Here is a 25,151-nt window from a genome sequence, read left to right as displayed (position 1 = left end):
TTGATCAGCCAGCCCAGGCGTGAAAGAGTATCCAAGGTAATGCGGACGCTTGCTTCGCAGGCCTGATAGACAGCCTCCTGATCAAAGGTCCGTCCTAAGTATGGCAACACGACCACTCCTCGGGAGTGAAGAATGGCCATGACCGCCGCCATGACCTTTGTGAATATCCTGGGCGCGGTGGCAAGGCAGAGAATTGAAAATGGTCCTCCTGGATGGCAAAACGCAGGAATCTTTGATGTGGAGGGAAGACTGGGATATGGAGATAAGCATCCTTGATGTCTATTGATGCTAGAAACTCTCCTCGCTCCATTGAGGAGATGACTGACCAGAGAGATTCCATCCGGAAGTGATGGACCTTTACATACTTGTTTAGGAGCTTTAGATCCAAAATAGGGTGCACCGTTCCGTCCTTTTTTGGAACGACAAAGAGGTTTGAGTAAAAACCTCTGAATCTCTCGTGTTCTGGGACCGGAACAATGACCCCGTTTCTGCGTAGAGATTCGATGGCACGGTGAAGTGCGCGAGACTGAGCTCCTGAACTTGGGAGACGAGAGGGAAAAAACGTGTCGGAGGAGAGGTGGAGAATTCTATTTTGTAACCAGAAGAGACCAGGTCTCTGACCCATTCGTCGTGGATGATGGAAAGCCAGACATGTTGAAAGAGAAGCAGGCGTCCGCCTACTTTGGTGGTGTCGACCGGAAGACTCCCCGAGTCATTGTGAAGGAAATCTGGAGGGTCTGGATCCCCTGGTTCTGGGTTACCTAGGCTTACCTCACCAGGACTGATTCGGCCTTTATGAGGGCCGAGGGTTTCTGTCTGTTCGTGGAGATCGTTCTGATCTGGACGAGGCTGTGGAGTAGGACCAGAATGGGCTACTGCGAAAGGGCCAAAAGCGAAAATGTTGCTGACGCTGAAAAGCAGTTTTAGGCCTGTGCTACGGGAGGAATTTGCTTTTCCCTCCTGTAGCATCGGAAACAAGCTGGTCTATTTTTTCTCCAAACAAACGTCCGCTCTGAAAAGACAGAGAAATCATAGACTTTTTAGAAGAGGAATCCGCGCGCCACTCTCTAAGCCATAGTGCTCTCCTAATGGTGACGGCGTTTGAGGCAGCAATTGCGGCACAGTTCACTGCATCTAAAGTCTCCGGCCATAGCGATTTGTTTGGCGAGATCCGCCGCCTCAGACGGAAGAGCCTGGTCCTGAATGAATTTTACAAGGGCATCTGCCTAGAAAACCATTGCTTTTGCGACCCATGCTGCAGCAAAGGAAGGGGATAGAGAGGATTCTGAGGCTTCATTCACCGAGCGAGCCAGGGAATCTATCTGGCGTTCTGTGGGATTTTTAATCGAAGCCCCATCAGGTATGGATAAAAGCTCTTTGGTAGCCAAAGGCGATAACGGAGGATCTACTAGTGGAGGTTCCGTCCAATCTTTGACAAGATCTGCGGAAAAGGGATACTTCGTTCCCAGGGTCTTTTTACCTGTAAAACGCTTATCCGATCGCTCCCTGTGTCGCCTGACTATCTCCAAAAAGTCCGGATGAGAGGTGAACACCCTATGGGATCGCTTGGTTCTTTTAAAAGATACAGCATGATCCGGAGCTAAATTAGGGTCATCATCAACCTTTAGCACGTGATTGACAGCTTCAATGAGGAAATCCACAGCCGATTGAAACTCCGGGTCCAAGGATGCCTCAGACTCATACTCAGAATCATGATTGCTGCGAACCCCTGGAGAGGGTGAGCGAGAAGTGGAGCTACCAGAGGCTGAATGGCGTGGTGAATGCTCAGGAGAGGTGGTGCGGATCCGTTTTTTGGATGTCCGTACCTCCTTCAGGTGAGAGCGTCCCCTGCTGGCCGATGATTCCCCTGTAAGGGAGGGGTCTCTTAACCCAGGTAGACGAGTGCCCCGCTCACCAGAGGGGTCATGAAGGGATTCAATCGCTTTGGCCAACCAAGCCATGGATTGTGACAGTGACGTGGCCCACTCAGGGGGGCTATATACACTGGGGTCGGTAGCAGCGGAGGGCTACTGGGCACATTGGGCATCACAGGCTGAGCAGAGAGGGGAGCTTTGAGGCCGAGGGAGAGGAGCCTGGCAGGTGGTATGTACATTTGTAGCCTTGTTAGCCCTTGACTGCGACATGATGTACCTCAATATAAGTAAAAAACACTGCTAGTGGAAGTGATGTGGGGTAAAGCTGCAGGGAAGCACCTAGTGCAGTCTCCTTACCCAGGTCCTGTGTCCCGCAATGTGAAGATGATGGCACTAAGTAGGGGAAGTCCGGCATCCAGGAGTGCTGACATGTGCAGAGGGCGGCCAGAGCTGCTGTGCAATGGGGAAAGATGGCTGCCGAGAGCTGGGAGATAGTCTCGCAAGGAGCGAGCAGCGCCAGGTCTGGGGGCGGAGCCGCACGAGTGATGCGAGCGGTGGACAGGGCCTATTGGGATGCGGCCCACACTAGGCCGAAGCCGGGGGCTAAATTTCTGGACTGCCAGGAAAGATGCCGCGGAGCCCTGTGGGGACCCTGCCACTATCGAGCCCTCCTATGACCGCCGGAAAAACGACCCCTCCTGGGTGGCACTTACCCCGATATGAAGGGGATGGCAGATGCCGCAGGTCAGAGCAGTGCCCGGGGTAGTTAGGACGGTGCAGGGTTGGGGGGGAGCCTCCATCCACCATCCCCTTAAAAGGGGGTGGAGAGGAACCGTCCGCCTCCTTCCATCATCCGCTTTTTTCAGTGGTGATGCAGTGGGGGCTGCACGGATGCCACAATGGAGTGTGCCTCTGAGCATCCGAGGGTATAAGCTGGTGGGCAGGGCAAAATGTCCGGCAATAGGCCTGGCTGCAGAAGAGAATATGTGGAGGTGACACTCCATGTGCTCGTCTGTTAAGGGAGGGGGGCAGATCGGTGCCCTTGAAGGGGCCCGTCGACCCTAGAATCAGTTCAGGCAGTGGCATCTCACGTCGCAGGAGAGGATACGGAGAGGTAACACTCTCCGTGCTCGCCTGTTGTTGGTTCGGGGAGACCGGAGCCTTGAAAGGTTCCGTCGCCCCTTCATCCAGGTAAAAAAGTTAAATAGTAAAAAAATCAAAAAAATAAGAACAAATTCTGGTCTGAATAGCAGACCCGGTGTGCCTCCTACGGACTCTAAGCTTGAACTGGGTCTCTGGAAGCCAGCATGAGGGTGTATACTGCAGGGGAGGAGCGAACTCTTTTTGTCTCAACTTAGTGTCAGCCTCCTAGTGACAGCAGCATAACACCCATGGTCCTGTGTCCCCCAATGTGGCAAAGGAGAAAAGAAAAAAAAAGGCCACTACCTCTGAGCAAATTACCATAAAACAGACATGTCATTCATTAAAAAAAAAAAACACTGACAAACACAAAGAAAAAGTCTATTATACCTCAAAAATTAACTAGAATGAACCCCCCTACCCCAAACATTGCACTCTATTGCTCTCTAGTGTTAGCTACTTTACTGATAACAGTACTGATCTGGTGTACAGGAGCACCCCAACCTCCTCTCTCCTCACTAGAGTGCATGCAATAAGCAGCGACCTACATTTCATAGTTCTGGTCCTCCGTCTCCTGCTGGACAGACAGCTCCTCCAGGGTGGCATCGATGTCCAGCTGGTTTGTCTCCAGTTGTCGTAACAAGGTTTCTCGCTGTGGGACACAATAGTAAATGTCAGACGTGGACACATGACACGCACTGTCATAGACAAATGCTGAGGCTTTTAACCCTTATCCTTCTGGAAGGCCAACACCGAAGTTCAGAACCCCAAGGGTTAATAGTGTCAGGTTCCACATAGAAATAAATAAGTAAGTCTGAGCAGGATCATTCCCTGCAGGATAACCTTACAGCCTTAGTTACCGTTACTGCAGTAATGGTGGGGATTGTAACTCCAGACCCGAGAGCGGAGCTCGTGCAGAAACTTCAGATGCCCCGATGGTCTCGGGTGTACTGCAGGGCATTTTCATTGGAAGGCCCAGGTACAAAGAGACGGTAAAGCTACCAAGAGGTGTTCCTACTGGTTTCTGTCCGCAGGAGATACCTACAGCCATGATTGTTTCTGTAGGTGGCCCGCAGCATGTCATCCCTCCTAACTGGTCCTGTAGGTGGTCCGCAACCTGTCATCCATCCTGACCAGTCCCAAAGATGGTCTGCAGCCTATCATCCATCCTGACTGGTCCTGTAGGTGGTCCGCAACCTGTCATCCATCCTGACCAGCCCCAAAGATGGTCTGCAGCTTATCATCCATCCTGACAGGTCTTGTAGGTGGTCCGCAACCTGTCATCCATCCTGACCAGTCCCATAGGTGATCCGCAGCATGTCATCCATCCTGACTGGTTCTGTTGGTGGTCCGCAGCATGTCATCCCTCCTAACTGGTCCTATAGGTGGTCTGCAGCATGTCATCCCTCCTCACCAGTCCTGTAGGTGGTCCGCAGCATGTCATCCCTCCTAACTGGTCCTGTAGGTGGTCTGCAGCATGTCATCCCTCCTGACCAGTCCTTTAGGTGGTCCGCAGCATGTCATCCCTCCAAACTGATCCTGTAGGTGGTCCACAGCATGTCATCCCTCCTGACCAGTCCTGTAGGTGGTCCACAGCATGTCATCCCTCCTGACCAGTCCTGTAGATGGTCCGCACCATGTCACCCCTCCTGTCTCTACCCCTGATGATCTGCCCGGTATGTGGTCTTCAGCTTCTCACCCCTCCTGACTGGTCCCTTAGGTGGTCAGTAGCTTATCACCCCTCCTGATAGGTCCTGTAGGTGGTACGCACTTCTCCTACCTCTAAAGTTATTAGTCTTCATGTACAGTTCTGCAGAATTTAGTGTAACATGAGGAGATGTGGGTGGTGATTTTGGGTCTTACCTGAAGCTGCAGAAAAGGGATGTTAAAAAATTTGTGCAAATATTTCAGCCCAAAGCTGTTCTTCATGGAAGACTCAGCATAGCGGATATAGGAGGAACCGGGGCGCCTGTTCGGGGAAACAGAAAAGTAATGGAGTAATCACCTTGTGATACAAACTACTGGGCGCACGCAGATAAAAGACGTACAGTGGGTACGGATAGTATTCAGACCCCTTTAAATTTTTCACTCTTTTTTTCATTGAAGCCATTTGGTAAATTCAAAAAAGGTCATTTTTTTCTCATTAATGCACACTTTAATGCACACTCTGCACCCCATCTTGACTGAAAAAAAACAAAACAGAAAAGTAGAAATTTTTGCAAATTTATGAAAGAAGAAAAACTGAAATATCACATGGTCATAAGTATTCAGACCCTTTGCTCAGTATGGATTAGAAGCACCTTTGGAGCTAGTACAGCCATGAGTTTTCTTATGAGTGATGCAACAAGTTTTTCACACCTGGATTTGGGGATCCTCTGCCATTCTTCCTTGCAGATCCTCTCCAGTTCCGTCAGGTTGGATGGTGAACGTTGGTGGACAGCCATTATCAGGTCTCTCAAGAGATGCTCAATTGGGTTTAGGTCAGGGCTCTGGCTGGGCCAGTCAAGAATGGTCACAGAGTTGTTCTGAAGCCGCTCCTTTCTTCCTTTAGCTGTGTGCTTAGGGTCATTGTCTTGTTGGAAGATGAACCTTCAGCCATGTCTAAGGTCCACAGCACTCTGGAAGAGGTTTTCATCCAGGATATCTCTGTACTTGGCCGCATTCATGTTTCCTTCAATGGCAACCAGTCGTCCTGTCCCTGCAACTGAAAAACACCCCCATAGCATGATGCTGCCACCACCATGTTTCACTGTTGGGATTGTATTGGGAAGGTGATGAGCAGTGCCTGGTTTTCTGCACACATACCGCTTAGAATTATCACCAAAAAGGTCTATGTTCTTCTCATCAGACCAGAGAATCTTATTTCTCCTAGTCTGGGAGTCCTTCATGTGATTTTTTTTTTTTAGTAAAGTCTATGCGGGCTTTCATATGTCTTGCATGGAGGAGAGGCTTCCGTCGGGCCACTCTCCAGTCAAGATGGGGTGCAGAGTACATAAATGAATTAAAAAAATGAACTTTTTTGAATTTACCAAATGGCTGCAATGAAACAAAGGTTGAAAAATGTAAAGGGGTCTGAATACTTTCTGTACCCACTGGATGTCATACATAACTACGGAGATAGAAACAGGCAGGAAAAATGGAAAAAGAATCTTTAAAGGTATTCTCCAAGATCATAAAACAGATTGGTGGGGGATGACTTGCAACATCCCACCAATCAGCTGATAATAGGGGCCAGAGCACTCCAGTGGCTATGCCAGGCACTACAGCTCAGTCCCATACACATGAATGGAACAAAAATGCTCTTATTACCAGGCACAGGCACTACTAAATGAAGAGTTCTGTGTGTGGTAAACTATTAAGGACCCTCATAAATATTAGATTAAATTCAGCTGAACCCACCAACCACTGATTCAGCCAACAATCTAATGCGCATGGTATTGCCGGCCGAATGATGGTCAGGAGGGATGTCAATTGAACATGTCGAATTTTGGACTGTCGATCACATAGTTCTCCTAGCTATAAGCAGGTGTGCTCACATTAATAAACTATAGGTAATAGAGGGGTTTGCCTACTGGTCAACTCTATATTAACAGCCCCAGCATAAAATAAAAATCTATACTTACCTCCTGCACCAGCACTTCTGAGACCTGTGTTCACCACCGGAGAGCTTACGTTACCACTGCAGCCAATCAGTGAGCACTGAGCAGCTGCAGCCCTCACCGCGGAAGAACAGTGTTTTCACATCAGACATACAACATACTAAACAGGTCAGAGGTGGTAAAACAGTGTATACCGTCCTATCGCTCACCGGTTCAGGCTTTGTATGAAGTCTCGTACGTCATCGGGCAGGATGACCCTGTGCTCCCCCATATCACGGTGATTGCCAAGCACACATACAGGGACGTGGCTGGGGACCTTTGGCAGTTCACGTGTGATGTAAGTAAAGGTCCTGAAACACAAAATGTGACTGTCAGCTCTGAATCATAGAAATGTCTGCCTATTGCATATTCTGATGGTTGACAGTAACAGGAAGAATCTGTAAATATGGCAATATATATGGTGATCCAGCAATCATCTAACACCCCAGTGGAACGAAATTAGAAAAACGAGGTTCCTAGATCAAGCAATTTCTGTGTAAAAGAGCATGTCCTGTTCCCAACCCTGCAAAATCTGCCGTGGCACAACCCTACCCATGGAGGAAGATACCCACCACTGCTTGGTGATGTCAAACATCATAATCACGCCATTGCAGTTCTTGTAAACATCCAGAAACTCCGCATCAAGGGCCAGATCTGCGTCCGCCTTACAAAAGAAATTAAAAATGTAGATCGTGATTTTTTTGCATTACATCGAGCCAAGCAGAACACAGAATGCAGCTTTGGATGTGACCAGAGCATAAGATAATTGGCATTTACAATGTTATTTGCAAAAAAGCAAGAATCTGTATTGGGGATGTTTGTTTTCTCACCTCCTGGGGCTCATTTTCCAGTTTCAGGGCGCTCTCGCCTCTCTTCTTACCTTTACCTAAAAAGTAACGACTGGTTACAGAAAAGTATCACAGTCAAACAGTCACAATATAACTTTTGTCAATCCTGCCCCAACTTTTTTTTTTTTTTTTTTTTACAATTGGGGTTTTACGTATAAAAGAAAAAAAAAGTGTTTGATATACAAGAATTTCCTGAAAGTGTGGCCCCGATGGTCAGGTCTTGCCCGGTTCTCAGATTTTACAGGATAAAACCGTCCTGTGAGGCTGTAGTGAGAAAGACACTAATAAATAACCGGAACGTACCCTTATCCACCACGTCCCACACTTCTACCTTCACTATGTCGTCAGTGGCTGCAAAAACACAAATATAATATGTTATATTGCAGTCTCTTAATATTAACTGCGGTATTTACTTTTAAACAATCCATACAAACTAGGAAAAGACAAGAAGCTTCATAGAAAAAAGACAAAGGAAATGTTACTGCTTAAATCAACGTCAATGTCTAATAGAAGTATTCCCTCCAAATCAGAGAGAACATCAGAGCAAAAACAACTACATAGGGGCAGTATTATAGTAGTTATATTTTTGTACATAGGAGCAGTATTATGGTAGTTATATTCTTGTACATAGGAGGCAGTATCATAGTAGTTATATTCTTGTACATAGGGGCAGTATTATAGTAGTTATATTCTTGTACATAGGGTCAGTATTATAGTAGTTATATTGTTGTACATAGGAACAGTATTATGGTAGTTATATTCTTGTACATAGGAGGCAGTATCATAGTAGTTATATTCTTGTACATAGGGGCAGTATTATAGTAGTTATATTCTTGTACATAGGGTCAGTATTATAGTAGTTATATTGTTGTACATAGGAACAGTATTATGGTAGTTATATTCTTGTACATAGGAGGCAGTATCATAGTAGTTATATTCTTGTACATAGGGGCAGTATTATAGTAGTTATAGTCTTGTACATAGGAGCAGTATTATAGTAGTTATATTCTTGTACATAGGGGCAGTATTATAGTAGTTATATTCTTGTACATAGGGGCAGTATTATAGTAGTTATATTCTTGTACATAGGGGCAGTATTATAGTAGTTATATTCTTGTACATAGGGGCAGTATTATAGTAGTTATATTCTTGTACATAGGGGCAGTATTATAGTAGTTATATTCTTGTACATTAGGTCAGTATTATAGTAGTTATATTCTTGTACATAGGGGCAGTATTATAGTAGTTATATTCTTGCACATGGGGGGCAGTATTATAGTAGTTATATTCTTGCACATGGGGGCAGTATTATAGTAGCTATATTCTTGTACATAGGAGCAGTATTATAGTAGTTATATTCTTCTACACAGGGGTAGTATTATAGTAGTTATATTCATGTACATAGGGTGCAGTATTATAATAGTTATATTCTTGTACATAGGGGCAGTATTATAGTAGTTACATTCATGTACATGTACATAGGGTGCAGTATTATAGTAGTTATATTCTTGTTCATAGGGGCAGTATTATAGTAGTTATATTCTTGTACATAGGGGCAGTATTATAGTAGTTATATTCTTGTACATAGGGGCAGTATTATAGTAGTTATATTCTTGTACATAGGGGCAGTATTATATTAGTTATATTCATGTACATAGGGGCAGTATTATATTAGTTATATTCATGTACATAGGGGGCAGTATTATAGTAGTTATATTCTTGTACATAGGGGCAGTATTATAGTAGTTATATTCTTGTACATAGGAGTATTATAGTACTTATATTCTTGTACATAGGAGCAGCATTATAGTAGTTATATTCTTGTAAAAAGGGGGCAGCATTATAGTAGTTATATTCTTGTACATAAGGGTCAGTATTATAGTAGCTGAGAGATGACACATATAGCATGTACAGTAGAGGTAGATAGGAGACCTCTTACTCTTGTAGTTCCAGTGTATACTGGTGACCTGGATCTCTTGAGTGGGGATATATTCTTCTATAAACTTCTTCCCCTGCAGTCGATGCCAGAGGGTGGTCTTTCCTGTGTTTCTGTCTCCCCTGATGACAATTTTCACTGGTAAACAAACAAGGTTTCCTCAGTTATTCTCAGTCGTTTTGCTTTGATTGCTGTATGACATAACGGTTGGTCAGATTTTCATTGTTTCACTGGAGCAAAGCCTGTTTGAGCCCTCAGCAGTTACAAGATATTGCTTTGCTGCTGGACATACTTAGAGGCTAAGTTCACACTAGGCGTTTTTTTTTCAGCATTTTTTAATGCTTTTTTTTGTCATCGGTATTTTGTGCTTTGCATGTTTTTTTGCATAATGGAGGATGTCACTTCTTTCGGTGTATTTTTTTCAGCGATTGTACAACGTTTTTCACCCACTGAAATGAATGGGTGGTGAAAAAAACGCACCAAAAATGCAGGTATCAGGTTTTGCTGCGGTTTTTTTGTGCCAATAGTTTATTCTATTGAATAGGACTTTTTTTCCCCTACACTAAACTTTCAGCATGCACAAGAGACAAATCTTTACGTGGCTTCCAGGTACACATGAATTGGCAAATTTATGCGCTAAGGATTCTCAATTTTTCACATCTCTAGTGCATTAATGCAATTCAATTTTCATATTTTTTCGTTTGCACGCTATGGCGATACAGAGTGCTGCCTTATCTGTTTCATTGTATATGAGTTGGTGACCCTAGGTAAGCACCTGTTCAGACCTGATTTATGTTTGGATGTGACGGTCAGTTTTCTTGATACAAGAGACAAATCTAGCATGCCAAAACCGCAGCAAAAAATGCCCCCCAAAATGTTTTTTTTTTCCTGCAGCTTCTTTCCCGATAAGAGATTAGGTTTTGCTGCAGAAAAAAAAAACACTGGAAAGCAGCAAGTGTGAACTTAGCCTTGTAAAGAGACTGAAAGCAAGTCTTGACATTCCTGCTGACACAGCTGCAGGGTTGTTACAACGTATCAGTATAAACAACCTCTGATCTGAACAGCTGAAATCTATAGCTGGATATTTTTTTTCCCTGGAGTTTTTGTTTGTTAAACATTATATACCATTGCGAAAAAAAAAGGCTGCAGTGAAATTCCAGGGGATCGGATGACCTGCTTATTATCTGCAATTGTTGAAGATTGCATATTTGCTGCAGGAGAGGCTCAGAAGAACTCTCAGTCACAAGGATCGTTACATAAAGGGGCTGCTTCACCAGCAATTATAGAGGATACAATTTAGACCTGTAATAACATACAGGGAATTTCCCGATAAGCGATTTCCGAGTCTAATCATTATAGTGTTTTCTGACTACTTCCATTCCACAGAGTTTGGTGGACGGTGGCGGTATCGATCAGTCACTTTATATACCGTATATACAGTCAGTGGCCGTCTCGGCAGCGCACGTCACTACCTGCTCTGTGTGCACTTTTTATATTTGCTCCCAAGGGCGTGGATCTTCGGATACCTATGAATGGAACAAAATTTGTACTTTTGTTTTTTCAAAGATGCACGTATGGCCGCCGTAATGGAAAAGAGCTCTGCTGCAGAAAATTAAGAGTTAAATTGCTCTTTCTTTGGTGTACTTCATCCATCAGGTCTAATACTGCACTCCCTTCCAGAGCAGCATTCTCAATTCTGCTGGCTGCTGCCCCCTGGATTTGTGGCAGCCCCCGCTGATACATTCCAGGAGATGCAGTTTCCTTGTGTATAGACTACAGACCCCACTGTGTATCAGGCTTTCCCATGAACACAAGACGTGCGGTCACATGCTGATCATGAGACTGTCACCACCGATCAGGCTGCATTTTCCACATTCTTACATTTGCCACTTTTATACACATATAAACATCTACTTTTCTCTGATCCAAAGGGGTGGCGGCACTTTACAATTCACCCCCTGTATGTTATAATGAAGCTCTATGGTGATTATATAGAAAGTCTACACACCCCTAATACAATAAGAGGTTTTTGTCATATGAAAAAAAAAATCTTACCAAGAAGAATAATTTCAGAAATTTAAAGTTGTCAATAATCACTCCAAACTCATCGACAAAAAACAAATAAGAACATTAAAATATTGTGGTTGCATAAGTGTGAACACCCTCTTATAACGGGAGCTGATGTTGTGTACAGAATTAGTCAATCACATTTGCCCTCATATAACACAGAAGTCAGTACACAAAACATCCTTGACAGGGATTTTCATTAACCCCAGAGAAATTATTGCAGTTCTAGGAGGGTTTTCCTCACATTTTTAGTTGCATTTAATAGCACAATCCATGGTCCATAAACAGCTGACACCCCAGCAAAGGGATCTCAATGTGGAAAGCTATCAGTCAGGAGAAGGTACTGGTCTACTACCATGGACACTATGAAGACGTCATCAAGAAGTGGCTGACATTTGGCATCATAGTGCCATTGCCTAGAACTGGGCATCCCTCAAAAATGGATAAAAAGACAGGAAGAAAATTTGTCAGAAAAGCTGCCAAAAGGTCGACAACAACCTTAAAGGGGGTGCACAAATTTCTGTTGAGTCCAGCTTGTGTTCTGCATGTGACAAAAAACTGTCATTCTTCACATGACTGGCTTGTAGGGTCAGCGGACAAGATGGAAGCCTTTTCTTACACAAAAAACATCAAAGCCCAGCTAGGTTCTGCCAAAACCTCGATAAAGTCGCCCAGAAGTAGGAAATGTGTTATGTCCGATGAGACAAGAAGAAACTATTAGGCCTCAAATCTGAAAGGTGCAAAGCCAACACTGCTCATCATCAGAAGATCACCATCCCCACAGTGAGGCATGGTGGGGGGCAGCATTGTGCTGTTGGGCTGTTTTTCAACAGCTGAAAATAGGCCTTTAATCAAGGTGGAGGGAATTATGAACAATCAAAATATCAGGCAATTTTGCATTGAAACATCACTCCTCTGTAAAAAGCTGAAGATGAATTTCACCTTTCAGTACGACGTCCCTATGTGACCGCCAAAACACTAAAAAAACGGCTTCACCAGAAGAAGATTGAAGTTCTGGAATTGCCCAGATCTGAACCCAGCAGAAAATTTGTGGTGGCCTAAAGTGGGCGCTATACACAGGAGAGGCCCCTGCAATCTGACAGATCAGATATGGAACCACTGCAGAAGCGGGCAATGATGGACCATTTTAGATGTGCTGCGCTGATAGACTCCGGCCTAAAACAAAACTGAACGCTGCCAGGAATTCACAGGGGACTGCAGTAAAGTATTAGGCTGCCGTCACACTAGCAGTATTTGCTCAGTATTTTACATCAGTATTTGTAAGCCAAAACCAGGAGTGGAACAATTAGAGGAAAAGTATAATAGAAACATATGCACCACTTCTGCATTTATCACCCACTCCTGGTTTTGGCTACAAATACTGATGTGAAATACTGACCAAATACTGATAGTGTGACGGCAGCCTTAGTGTAAGGCTAGGGTCACATTGCGTTAGTGCAATCCGTTTAGCGCTAGCGGATTGAACTAACGCAATGTTTTCTATGGGGCTGCGGTCGGGGTCGCGGTAACGTCCCCGCTCTCGCAGATCCCCGATCTGCGAGAGCGGGGAACGGACCGCGGGCGCGCCTCGGACGCTGCAGCGTCCGAGGCGCGCCAGGAATCACCGGCGCGTCGCTAGCGCGTGCCGAACATGGCACGCGCTAGTGAAGCGCGTTCCCATTGCCTTCAATGGGCGCGTTAACGGACGCGTTGCACGGCGTTAATTTCGCCGTGCAACGCTGTCCGTTAAATGCGGTCCCATAACGCAATGGGAACCCAGCCTAAGGCTATGAAGATTTATGCAACCACATTATTTTACTTCTTTCCCCCCAAAAAAGATTTCAGCTTGTTTCTCTTAGGATTTGTACAGATTATGGGTGACACTGAAGAGGGAAGTTTTGAAATTATTCTTATTGGTAGAATTTTTTTTTAACAGGGGTGTGAAGACTTTTTATATCCACTAGACTAGATGTATATACAGGCAGAGTTTGCAAGTGGCGTTCTCCTTTTGGCTCCCATTACTTACTATTATATTGCACCCCTTTGGCGAACCTCCTCTGCAGCACCTGGTTCATGGACTGCAGTCCAGCAGGAATGTTCTTGTCCCGTAGATTGGAGACATCTGAACCCACCAGTTTCTTCAAAGCGGAGAACATCTTGACCTCGGAGAGGGGTAGACGCTGTCCGATCAATACACAAACTTATCGCCCGTTACCCTCCAAATCCTGAAGAAAGTGTCGACGATCAGAAAGGAGATCGGTGGTAGATCTTATAGGGAATGTGCGACATCACCAGCCACAGGACGCCACAGGAGAAATGACATGTCCAGTACAGAAATATGTGAAAAACATGAAAAACCTAACACAGACAAGATTGCAGGTGGAGGCCACAGTCTCTGCTGACACCCAGCTCAAAAATCCTAGAAGAAAAACAAGGATCCATCATCAGAAGCAACGAAGAGAGTAAATTCATGGCCACAAATATCACTGCCACTAGGTCACCACCCTGTATTCAAGAAAGACAGTAGCAATTGGTACAGTGAATGGGGTCAAATACCATAAGGAACTGACTAAACAAGAAAACACCTTCAAAATTAACCTTTATTAAATATCTCTAAAAAGTGATAAATGTGATTAACACATTCAGCCAAATCCTTTTAAAAAGTGGGATAATCCGGGTGTAATATATATATATATACACATACATATATATATATTTTTTTTTTTTTTAAATGTGCTGGCTAACTGACTCTAATAGGCCCCAGAAGAAAGCTGATCACCTGTCTGCAGACTTTGGCACCATAAACATTCGACAAACCCTCGATAACCCTATTTCCCCCTATAGTGATAACACCCATATATACAACATAGATGTGGTGATTCAGGGATCCAGTGTAAGTAATGATTCAGAGAATAGATATAGCCTGATGTAACAATGCACAATCTCTTGTATCAAAGCCTATCAGAAGGACAGTAAAGTGCTAAAGGATTGAGGTGTAACAATATGCACCAATATACAAATCTGAAACCAGGCGATAAAGTGCATCTGTGCTTAAGTCCTCCCAGATTATATGGACCAGATTACCAACACCAATTATGTGAGGCCCCAGAAGGCGACATATCACAATTGTAGAAAAAGAGCCCTTGTCCCAATGCGCCCCCCCAACACACACACTCTCCTGTTCCGGCACAGATATAATTTGTCGGGGCTGAACAGCACATGGAATCTGCCCGTGGATCCATTGAGGTCTCCTCCATATATGATCCCCCGAAAAATCCCCGAGAAAGGAGAGGGGAGGGGGGAAGCGTCAGGACAAGGGTTTTTTCTACAAAGATTTGCGAGGACACGTATATAATAATAATAATAATAATAATTTTTATTTATATAGCGCCAACATATTCCGCAGCGCTTTACAAATTATAGAGGGGACTTGTACAGACAATAGACATTACAGCATAACAGAAATACAGTTCAAAACAGATACCAGGAGGAGTGAGGGCCCTGCTCGCAAGCTTACAAACTATGGGGAAAAGGGGAGACACGAGAGGTGGATGGTAACAATTGCTTTAGTTATTCGGACCAGCCATAGTGTAAGGCTCGGGTGTTCATGTAAAGCTGCATGAACCAGTTATCTGCCTAAGTATGTAGCAGTACAGACACAGAGGGCTAATACTGCATAAAGTGTATGAGAACATGATGCGAGGAACCTTTTTTTTTTTTATTATAAATAGGCCACACAGGGATCGTTAGGTTAATGCATTGAGGCGGTAGGCCAGTCTGAACAAATGAGTTTTTAGGGCACGCTTAAAACTGTGGGGATTGGGGATTATGTGGGGTGATGTGCAAGGACACGTGGGGGGATGTAGGAGGACACGTATATGGGGGGGATGTAGGAGGACACATATATGGGGGATGTAGGAGGACACGAATATGGGGGATCTAGGAGGACACGTATATGGGGGGGATCTAGGACACGTATATGGGGGGGATCTAGGAGGACACGTATATGGGGGGATGTAGGACGACACGTATATGGGGGGGATGTAGGACGACACGTATATGGGGGGGATGTAGGAGGACACGTATATGGGGAGGGATGTAGGAGGACACGAATATGGGGGGGATGTAGGAGGACACGTATATGGGGGGATCTAGGAGGACACGTATATGGGGGGGATGTAGGAGGACACGTATATGGGGGGGATGTAGGAGGACACGTATATGGGGGGGATGTAGGAGGACACGAATATGGGGGGGATGTAGGAGGACACGTATATGGGGGGGATCTAGGACACGTATATGGGGGGGATCTAGGAGGACACGTATATGGGGGGGATGTAGGACGACACGTATATGGGGGGGATGTAGGAGGACACGTATATGGGGAGGGATGTAGGAGGACACGTATATGGGGAGGGATGTAGGAGGACACGTATATGGGGAGGGATGTAGGAGGACACATATATGGGGAGGGATGTAGGAGGTCACATATATGGGGAGGGATGTAGGAGGACACGTATATGGGGAGGGATGTAGGAGGACACGTATATGGGGAGGGATGTAGGAGGACACGTATATGGGGAGGGATGTAGGAGGATACGTATATGGGGGGGATGTAGGAGGACACATATATGGGGGATGTAGGAGGACACGTATATGGGGGGCATGTAGGACACGTATATGGGGGGATGTAGGAGGACACGTATATGGGGGGATGTAGGAGGACACGTATATGGGGGGGATGTAGGAGGACACGTATATGGGGGGATGTAGGAGGACACGTATATGGGGGGGATGTAGGAGGACACGTATATGGGGGGGGATGTAGGAGGACACGTATATGGGGAGGGATGTAGGAGGACACGTATATGGGGAGGGATGTAGGAGGACACGTATATGGGGAGGGATGTAGGAGGACACGTATATGGGGAGGAATGTAGGAGGACACATATATGGGGGATGTAGGAGGACACGTATATGGGGGGCATGTAGGACACATATATGGGGGGGATGTAGGAGGACACGTATATGGGGGGGATGTAGGAGGACACGTATATGGGGGGATGTAGGAGGACACGTATATGGGGAGGGATGTAGGAGGACACGTATATGGGGAGGGATGTAGGAGGACACGTATATGGGGAGGGATGTAGGAGGACACGTATATGGGGAGGGATGTAGGAGGACACGTATATGGGGAGGGATGTAGGAGGACACATATATGGGGAGGGATGTAGGAGGACACGTATATGGGGAGGGATGTAGGAGGACACGTATATGGGGAGGGATGTAGGAGGACACGTATATGGGGAGGGATGTAGGAGGATACGTATATGGGGGGGATGTAGGAGGACACATATATGGGGGATGTAGGAGGACACGTATATGGGGGGCATGTAGGACACGTATATGGGGGGATGTAGGAGGACACGTATATGGGGGGATGTAGGAGGACACGTATATGGGGGGATGTAGGAGGACACGTATATGGGGGGGATGTAGGAGGACACGTATATGGGGGGATGTAGGAGGACACGTATATGGGGGGATGTAGGAGGACACGTATATGGGGGGGATGTAGGAGGACACGTATATGGGGGGGGATGTAGGAGGACACGTATATGGGGGGGGATGTAGGAGGACACGTATATGGGGAGGGATGTAGGAGGACACGTATATGGGGAGGGATGTAGGAGGACACATATGGGGGATGTAGGAGGACACGTATATGGGGGGCATGTAGGACACATATATGGGGGGGATGTAGGAGGACACGTATATGGGGGGGATGTAGGAGGACACGTATATGGGGGGGATGTAGGAGGACACGTATATGGGGAATGTAGGAGGACACGTATATGGGGAGGGATGTAGGAGGACACGTATATGGGGAGGGATGTAGGAGGACACGTATATGGGGAGGGATGTAGGAGGACACGTATATGGGGAGGGATGTAGGAGGACACGTATATGGGGAGGGATGTAGGAGGACACGTATATGGGGAGGGATGTAGGAGGACACGTATATGGGGAGGGATGTAGGAGGACACGTATATGGGGAGGGATGTAGGAGGACACGTATATGGGGAGGGATGTAGGAGGACACGTATATGGGGGGATGTAGGAGGACACGTATATGGGGAGGGATGTAGGAGGACACGTATATGGGGAGGGATGTAGGAGGACACGTATATGGGGAGGGATGTAGGAGGACACGTATATGGGGAGGGATGTAGGAGGACACGTATATGGGGAGGGATGTAGGAGGACACGTATATGGGGAGGGATGTAGGAGGACACGTATATGGGGAGGGATGTAGGAGGACACGTATATGGGGAGGGATGTAGGAGGACACGTATATGGGGAGGGATGTAGGAGGACACGTATATGGGGAGGGATGTAGGAGGACACGTATATGGGGAGGGATGTAGGAGGACACGTATATGGGGAGGGATGTAGGAGGACACGTATATGGGGAGGGATGTAGGAGGACACGTATATGGGGAGGGATGTAGGAGGACACGTATATGGGGAGGGATGTAGGAGGACACGTATATGGGGAGGGATGTAGGAGGACACGTATATGGGGAGGGATGTAGGAGGACACGTATATGGGGAGGGATGTAGGAGGACACGTATATGGGGAGGGATGTAGGAGGACACGTATATGGGGAGGGATGTAGGAGGACACGTATATGGGGAGGGATGTAGGAGGACACGTATATGGGGAGGGATGTAGGAGGACACGTATATGGGGGATGTAGGAGGACACGTATATGGGGGGCATGTAGGACACATATATGGGGGGGATGTAGGAGCACACGTATATGGGGGGATGTAGGAGGACACGTATATGGGGGGGATGTAGGAGGACACGTATATGGGGGGGATGTAGGAGGACACGTATATGGGGGGATGTAGGAGGACACGTATATGAGGGATGTAGGAGGACACGTATATGGGGGGATGTAGGAGGACACGTATATGGGGGGGATGTAGGAGGACACGTATATGGGGGGGGATGTAGGGGGACACGTATATGGGGGGATGTAGGAGGACACGTATATGGGGGGGATGTAGGAGGACACGTATATGGGGGGGGATGTAGGAGGACACGTATATGGGGGGGATGTAGGAGGACACGTATATGGGGGGGATGTAGAAGAACACGTATATGGGGGGGATGTAGGAGGACACGTATATGGGGGGGGATGTAGGAGAACACGTATATGGGGGGATGTAGGAGGACACGTATATGGGGGGATGTAGGAGGACACGTATATGGGGGGATGTAGGAGGACACGTATATGGGGGGGATGTAGGAGGACACGTATATGGGGGGGATGTAGGAGAACACGTATATGGGGGGATGTAGGAGGACACGTATATGGGGGGATGTAGGAGGACACGTATATGGGGGGATGTAGGAGGACACGTATATGGGGGATGTAGGAGGACACATATATGGGGGATGTAGGAGGACACATATATGGGGGATGTAGGAGGACACGTATATGGGGGGGGATGTAGGAGAACACGTATATGGGGGGATGTAGGAGGACACGTATATGGGGGGATGTAGGAGGACACGTATATGGGGGGATGTAGGAGGACACGTATATGGGGGGGATGTAGAAGGACAGGTATATGGGGGATGTAGGAGGACACATATAAGAGGGGATGTCGGAGGACACCTGTGGTGTAACGCCTATGTGTTGCATGTGACAGCTGTCTGTGGCTTCTCCTGTACAGATGTTGGTGGTGCATTCTCCGGTAATGGCCGCTGTGCACCCACCAGCCTCTCGCACAAGTCGCCCCACACCATGCTCCCCAGTATCCCACCTTACCCCGTGCAGTACAGTCCTACCCTTTCCTTCTCGCTCCCAGCCAGAGCAGCAGCGCCGCCATATTCCTTCCTCCTCCCGGGAGCATCAATAGGGCGGAGCCTCTGCAGCTGCTACGGCGCCAGGACGGGTCAGAAAACCTAGGAATGCAGAGCTGCTGCTGCTGTGTTGACGCATGCGCAGAGTGGACTTTACGGCAGCGCGCCAAGTGAACGACGTGGAGAGATGTGTGAGAAATTGAATCACCAGAGACAGAAAGAAACCACAGAGATCGTACGACAATCATAGAAAGGTGGAAATGTAGTCAGTGAGTCCATGTCACGTGTCAGCAACATGAATTGTCACAGACATCTCCTGTCTGAGAGAGAATGTAAAGAAATTTGTGATTTCTTCTATTCAGCCTGTGCTGAGGTATCATCTGTTGTCCATGCCCAATGCCTGAGCCTGCACTACTGAGGACATCGCACATACAGAATACGGAGGGTCTTGTGGGGTGTTCCCAGTATATGGAGGGTCTTGTGGGGTGTTCCCAGTATATGGAGGGTCTTGTGGGGTGTTCCCAGTATACGGAGGGTCTTGTGGGGTGTTCCCAGTATACGCAGGGTCTTGTGGGGTGTTCCCAGTATATGGAGGGTCTTGTGGGGTGTTCCCAGTATATGGAGGGTCTTGTGGGGTGTTCCCAGTATACGCAGGGTCTTGTGGGGTGTTCCCAGTATACGCAGGGTCTTGTGGGGTGTTCCCGGTATACGGAGGGTCTTGTGGGGTGTTCCCGGTATACGGAGGGTCTTGTGGGGTGTTCCCGGTATATGCTGGGTCTTGTGAGGTGTTCCCATACATGGAGGCTCTTGCGGGGGGTGTCCCCAGTGTACGCAGGCTCCTGCGGGGGGGTGTCCCCAGTGTACGCAGGCTCTTGCGGGGGGGTGTCCCCAGTGTACGCAGGCTCTTGCGAGGGGGGTGTCCCCAGTGTACGCAGGCTCTTGCGCGGGGGGGGGGGTGTCCCCAGTGTACGCAGGCTCTTGCGGGGGGGGGGGTGTCCCCAGTGTACGCAGGCTCTTGCGAGGGGGGTGTCCCCAGTGTACGCAGGCTCTTGCGCGGGGGGGGGGGTGTCCCCAGTGTACGCAGGCTCTTGCGGGGGGGGGTGTCCCCAGTGTACGCAGGCTCTTGCGGGGGGTGTCCCCAGTGTACGCAGGCTCTTGCGGGGGGGGGTGTCCCCAGTGTACGCAGGCTCTTGGGGGGGGTGTCCCCAGTGTATGCAGGCTCTTGCTGGGGGGGGTGTCCCCAGTGTACGCAGGCTCTTGCGAGGGGGTGTCCCCAGTGTACGCAGGCTCTTGCGGGGGGGTGTCCCCAGTGTACGCAGGCTCTTGCGGGGGGGTGTCCCCAGTGTACGCAGGCTCTTGCGGGGGGGGGGGTGTCCCCAGTGTACGCAGGCTCTTGCGGGGGGGGGGGTGTGTCCCCAGTGTACGCAGGCTCTTGCGGGGGGGGGGGGGGTGTCCCCAGTGTACGCAGGCTCTTGCGGGGGGGGGTGTCCCCAGTGTACGCAGGCTCTTGGGGGGGGTGTCCCCAGTGTATGCAGGCTCTTGCTGGGGGGGGTGTCCCCAGTGTACGCAGGCTCTTGCGAGGGGGTGTCCCCAGTGTACGCAGGCTCTTGCGGGGGGGTGTCCCCAGTGTACGCAGGCTCTTGCGGGGGGGTGTCCCCAGTGTACGCAGGCTCTTGCGGGGGGGGGGTGTCCCCAGTGTACGCAGGCTCTTGCGGGGGGGGGGGGGTGTGTCCCCAGTGTACGCAGGCTCTTGCGGGGGGGGGGGTGTCCCCAGTGTACGCAGGCTCTTGCGGGGGGGTGTCCCCAGTGTACGCAGGCTCTTGCGGGGGGGTGTCCCCAGTGTACGCAGGCTCTTGCGGGGGGTGTCCCCAGTGTACGCAGGCTCTTGCTGGGGGGGGTGTCCCCAGTGTACGCAGGCTCTTGGGGGGGGTGTCCCCAGTGTATGCAGGCTCTTGCTGGGGGGGGTGTCCCCAGTGTACGCAGGCTCTTGCGAGGGGGTGTCCCCAGTGTACGCAGGCTCTTGCGGGGGGGTGTCCCCAGTGTACGCAGGCTCTTGCGGGGGGGTGTCCCCAGTGTACGCAGGCTCTTGCGGGGGGGGGGGTGTCCCCAGTGTACGCAGGCTCTTGCGGGGGGGGGGTGTGTCCCCAGTGTACGCAGGCTCTTGCGGGGGGGGGGGGGGTGTCCCCAGTGTACGCAGGCTCTTGCGGGGGGGTGTCCCCAGTGTACGCAGGCTCTTGCGGGGGGGTGTCCCCAGTGTACGCAGGCTCTTGCGGGGGGTGTCCCCAGTGTACGCAGGCTCTTGCGGGGTTTGTCCCCGGTGTACTCGGGTTCTTAAGGCGGGTGTCTCCAGTGTATGCAGGCTCTTGCGGGGGGTGTCCCCGGTGTACACAGGCTCTTGCGGGAGGTGTCTCCAGTGTATGCAGTCGCTTGCGGAAGGTGTCCAGCATTGGGGCGCAGGAAAAGTGGAGAAAGAGAAGCCCACCTGAACTGAGCTCGAGACCATATCCCAACACATAGCTCATAACTCAATCCCCATGTCTATACCCTGGCACTTTGTATTGTGGGCAGAGATGCACATTGAACACTAGATGGCAGCACAAGTCAATGAACCAGTGTCTCCACTAAAAGGTATCAACCACTGAGGACTCTCGATTCTAAATATTTTTCCACTAAGTCCAGCATTGATGGCCATGTCCATAGCCTGCATTGCCATGACATCCTCCGCTCTATTTCGTGGCAACTATATTAGCAGTAAAATTACAAACTTTATTTTTTGACTAACATTATACACATAATATGCTGTATATAGTGAATATGCTGTAAAGGCAGAGGTGAGGCTAATAGAAGTGGACGTTCCATCGGGGACAGGGCATGACCACTGCAGCCAAACGATGGCACAGGGACTACCAAGCCATCACCGCTGTGGCCAGTGATTGCAGCGATCATGCACTGTCTCCACTTGAATTATTAGTAAGGGACCTGGGCACACAGTCACAGGGGTGCCACAGTCATTTAAAGGTACAGTACTTACTATCTTTACTTCCATCCTTAAGGTTTCCTATCCCTGTTCCTTACTATCCTGCCCCCTTTTTATGGATTTTTTTGCTGCATACATTATAATTAGGCACTAAGTGAAAACTCTTTCATACTTTTTTTTGTGACTGAATCACCTGGAGGCAGTTACCATTATAGGGATTGATAATGGAATATATATAAGGATATTACAAACACTGTTATGGGGCTTATTATATTTTGACTACTTTGCCATGTATGATATATAAGAACATTTTTAGAAGCTTCATTGCTCCACAAATTTATAAATATTTAATTTTCACTTTAATTCTAATAGCAGCTCCATTTTTAACCCCTTTCTGACCTCGGATGGGATAGTACGTCCGAGGTCAGAAGCCCCGCTTTGATGCGGGCTCCGGCGGTGAGCCCGCATCAAAACCGGGAGATGTCAGCTGTTTTGAACAGCTGACATGTGCCCGTAATGGGCGCGGGCAGAATCGCGATCTGCCCGTGCCTATTGACTAGTTAAATGCCGCTGTCAAACGCAGACAGCGGCATTTAACTACCGTATCCGGCCGGGAGGCCGGAAATGACGGCATCGTCGACCCCCGTCACATGATCGGAGGTCAGCGATGCTTCAGTATTGTAACCATAGAGGTCCTTGAGACCTTTATGGTTACTGATCCCCGGCAGCTGTGAGCGCCACCCTGTGGTCGGCGCTCACAGCACACCTGATTTTCTGCTACCAGATCGCTGCTATTTAGCCGAGCCGATCGTGCTGTGCCTGCTTCTGGCCTCCAATGGAGGCTGTTGAAGCACTGCAAAAGTAAAAAAAAAAAAAAAAAGTTTAAAAAAATGTAAAAAAAATAAAAATAAAAAAAATATAAAAGTTTAAATCACCCCCCTTTCTCCCCAATCAAAATAAATCAATAAAAAAAAATCAAATCTACACATATTTGGTATTGCCGCGTTCAGAATCGCCCGATCTATCAATTAAAAAAAAGCATTAACCTGATCGCTAAACGGCATAGCGAGGAAAAAATTAGAAACGCCAGAATTACGTGTTTTTGGTCGCCGCGACATTGCATTAAAATGCAATAACAGGCGATCAAAAGATCGTATCTGCACCAAAATGCTATCATTAAAAACGTCAGCTCGGCACGCAAAAAATAAGCCCTCAACCGACCCCAGATCATGAAAAATGGAAACGCTACGAGTATCGGAAAATGGCGCAATTTTTTTTTCTTTTTTTAGCAAAGTACCACTTAGGTAAAAAATAACCTAGACATGTTTGGAGTCTATGAACTCGTAATGACCTGGAGAATCATAATGGCAGGTCAGTTTTAGCATTTAGTGAACCTAGCAAAAAAGCCAAACAAAAAACAAGTGTGGGATTGCACTTTTTTTGCAATTTCACCGCACTTGGAATTTTTTTCCCGTTATCTAGTACACGACATGCTAAAACCAATGATGTCGTTCAAAAGTACAACTCGTCCCGCAAAAAATAAGCCCTCATATGGCCAAATTGACGGAAAAATAAAAAAGTTATGGCTCTGGGAAGGAGGGGAGTGAAAAACGAACACGGAAAAACGATAAATCCCAAGGTCATGAAGGCGGTTAAAGGAGAAGATTCACCTGTAATTTGTGCACCTTTTTTGGCTGTTTTTTTTGCATATTGCTGTCCCCATACTAACTGGTTTTACGTTGAATCTTTTAATATTGTATCAATAAAAATTTTCATGTAATTTTATTTCATAAAGCTTCCCGTCGATTTTTTTTTTTTTTTTTTTTTTTTTTTAATTTCCATTATACAGTTAGTAAGGCCTCCATGGCAACTATATTAGCAGTAAAATTACAAACTTTATTTTTGAACTAACATTATACACATAATATGCTGTATATAGTGAATATACTGTAAAGGCAGAGGTGAGGCTAATAGAAGTGGACGTTCCATCGGGGTCAGTGCATGACCACTGCAGCCAAACTATGGAACAGGGTCTACCAAGCCATCACCGCTGTGGCCAGTGATTGCAGCGATCATGCGCTGTCTCCACTTAAATTATTAGTAAGGGACCTGGGCAGGGGTACAAGAAGAGATGGGGGATTGGTTGCCGAACATCTTATTTGGTTCATATTTAAAATGAAAAAGAAAGCTGTCAACCCTTTAAGCCTTTGGTTACAGAGTGATGCCAACCATTATTGCCAGGCAAAATATCTCATCATGGTGATGTACATCATAAAAGAATGAATGTGAAGGCGATCTCACTGCGACTCTTGTGTTATGGAGACCGTGATACACAAGTGGCAGGTAATTTCTCATCTTCCTTTCCTCGAGCAGTCCTCATGACTAGTTTTATCATAACGACTGATGATTTTTATGACTGCATTTGTGAATACCTTCAAGGTCAAGGTTATAGCAACTTTCCAGATTGATCTTCATGTCTTAAGCAGGGGTGGGGAACCTTTTTTCTACCAAGGGCAATTTGGATATTTTTGCATCATTCAGGGGCCGTACAAAATTATCAACTTGAAAATAAATTACTCTGCTTTATTTGGTCAAATTAATTGTCACTCCTAATGTGATGGCTGGAGCTGCTTCTCTTTGGTGAGGAGTGATGTTAGGTGGTAGTGATGATGTTGCTACTCGTAACTACTTTCACAGATTTGCCCTGTTTGGAACGTGGCGACTCTTCGTGATAAATTTTGTAAAGAACTCTCAGCAGTAAGTTCTTAACATAAATGCATGTTACACT

The 25,151-nt window shown here is 47.5% G+C and overlaps 1 protein-coding gene across 3 annotated transcripts in view; it reads right to left on the bottom strand.

Annotated features, from left to right (window-relative positions):
- RABL6 (RAB, member RAS oncogene family like 6) overlaps positions 1–19,481 on the bottom strand; it is a 47,465-nt gene extending 27,984 nt beyond the window's left edge. Inside the window, exons 1-9 of one of the 3 annotated variants that reach the window (XM_069747611.1) lie at positions 19,372–19,481; positions 13,530–13,922; positions 9,440–9,574; positions 7,804–7,851; positions 7,483–7,538; positions 7,225–7,316; positions 6,823–6,963; positions 4,878–4,983; positions 3,563–3,666 (exon numbers count right to left, since the gene is read on the bottom strand). In XM_069747611.1, coding sequence (XP_069603712.1) covers positions 3,563–3,666; positions 4,878–4,983; positions 6,823–6,963; positions 7,225–7,316; positions 7,483–7,538; positions 7,804–7,851; positions 9,440–9,574; positions 13,530–13,659 — 812 coding nt within the window. In that variant the 5' untranslated portion in view covers positions 13,660–13,922; positions 19,372–19,481. Of the gene's footprint in view, positions 1–3,562; positions 3,667–4,877; positions 4,984–6,822; positions 6,964–7,224; positions 7,317–7,482; positions 7,539–7,803; positions 7,852–9,439; positions 9,575–13,529; positions 13,923–19,351 lie in introns of all 3 variants that reach the window. The other 2 variants (XM_069747613.1, XM_069747612.1) reach the window with 2 other exon arrangements.
- Between the last annotated feature and the right edge of the window lie 5,670 nt (positions 19,482–25,151).

The sequence above is a fragment of the Ranitomeya imitator genome, chromosome 2 (assembly GCF_032444005.1).
Source record: "Ranitomeya imitator isolate aRanImi1 chromosome 2, aRanImi1.pri, whole genome shotgun sequence".
NCBI lineage: Eukaryota > Metazoa > Chordata > Amphibia > Anura > Dendrobatidae > Ranitomeya > Ranitomeya imitator.
This window is presented reverse-complemented; position numbering and strand designations above follow the sequence as displayed.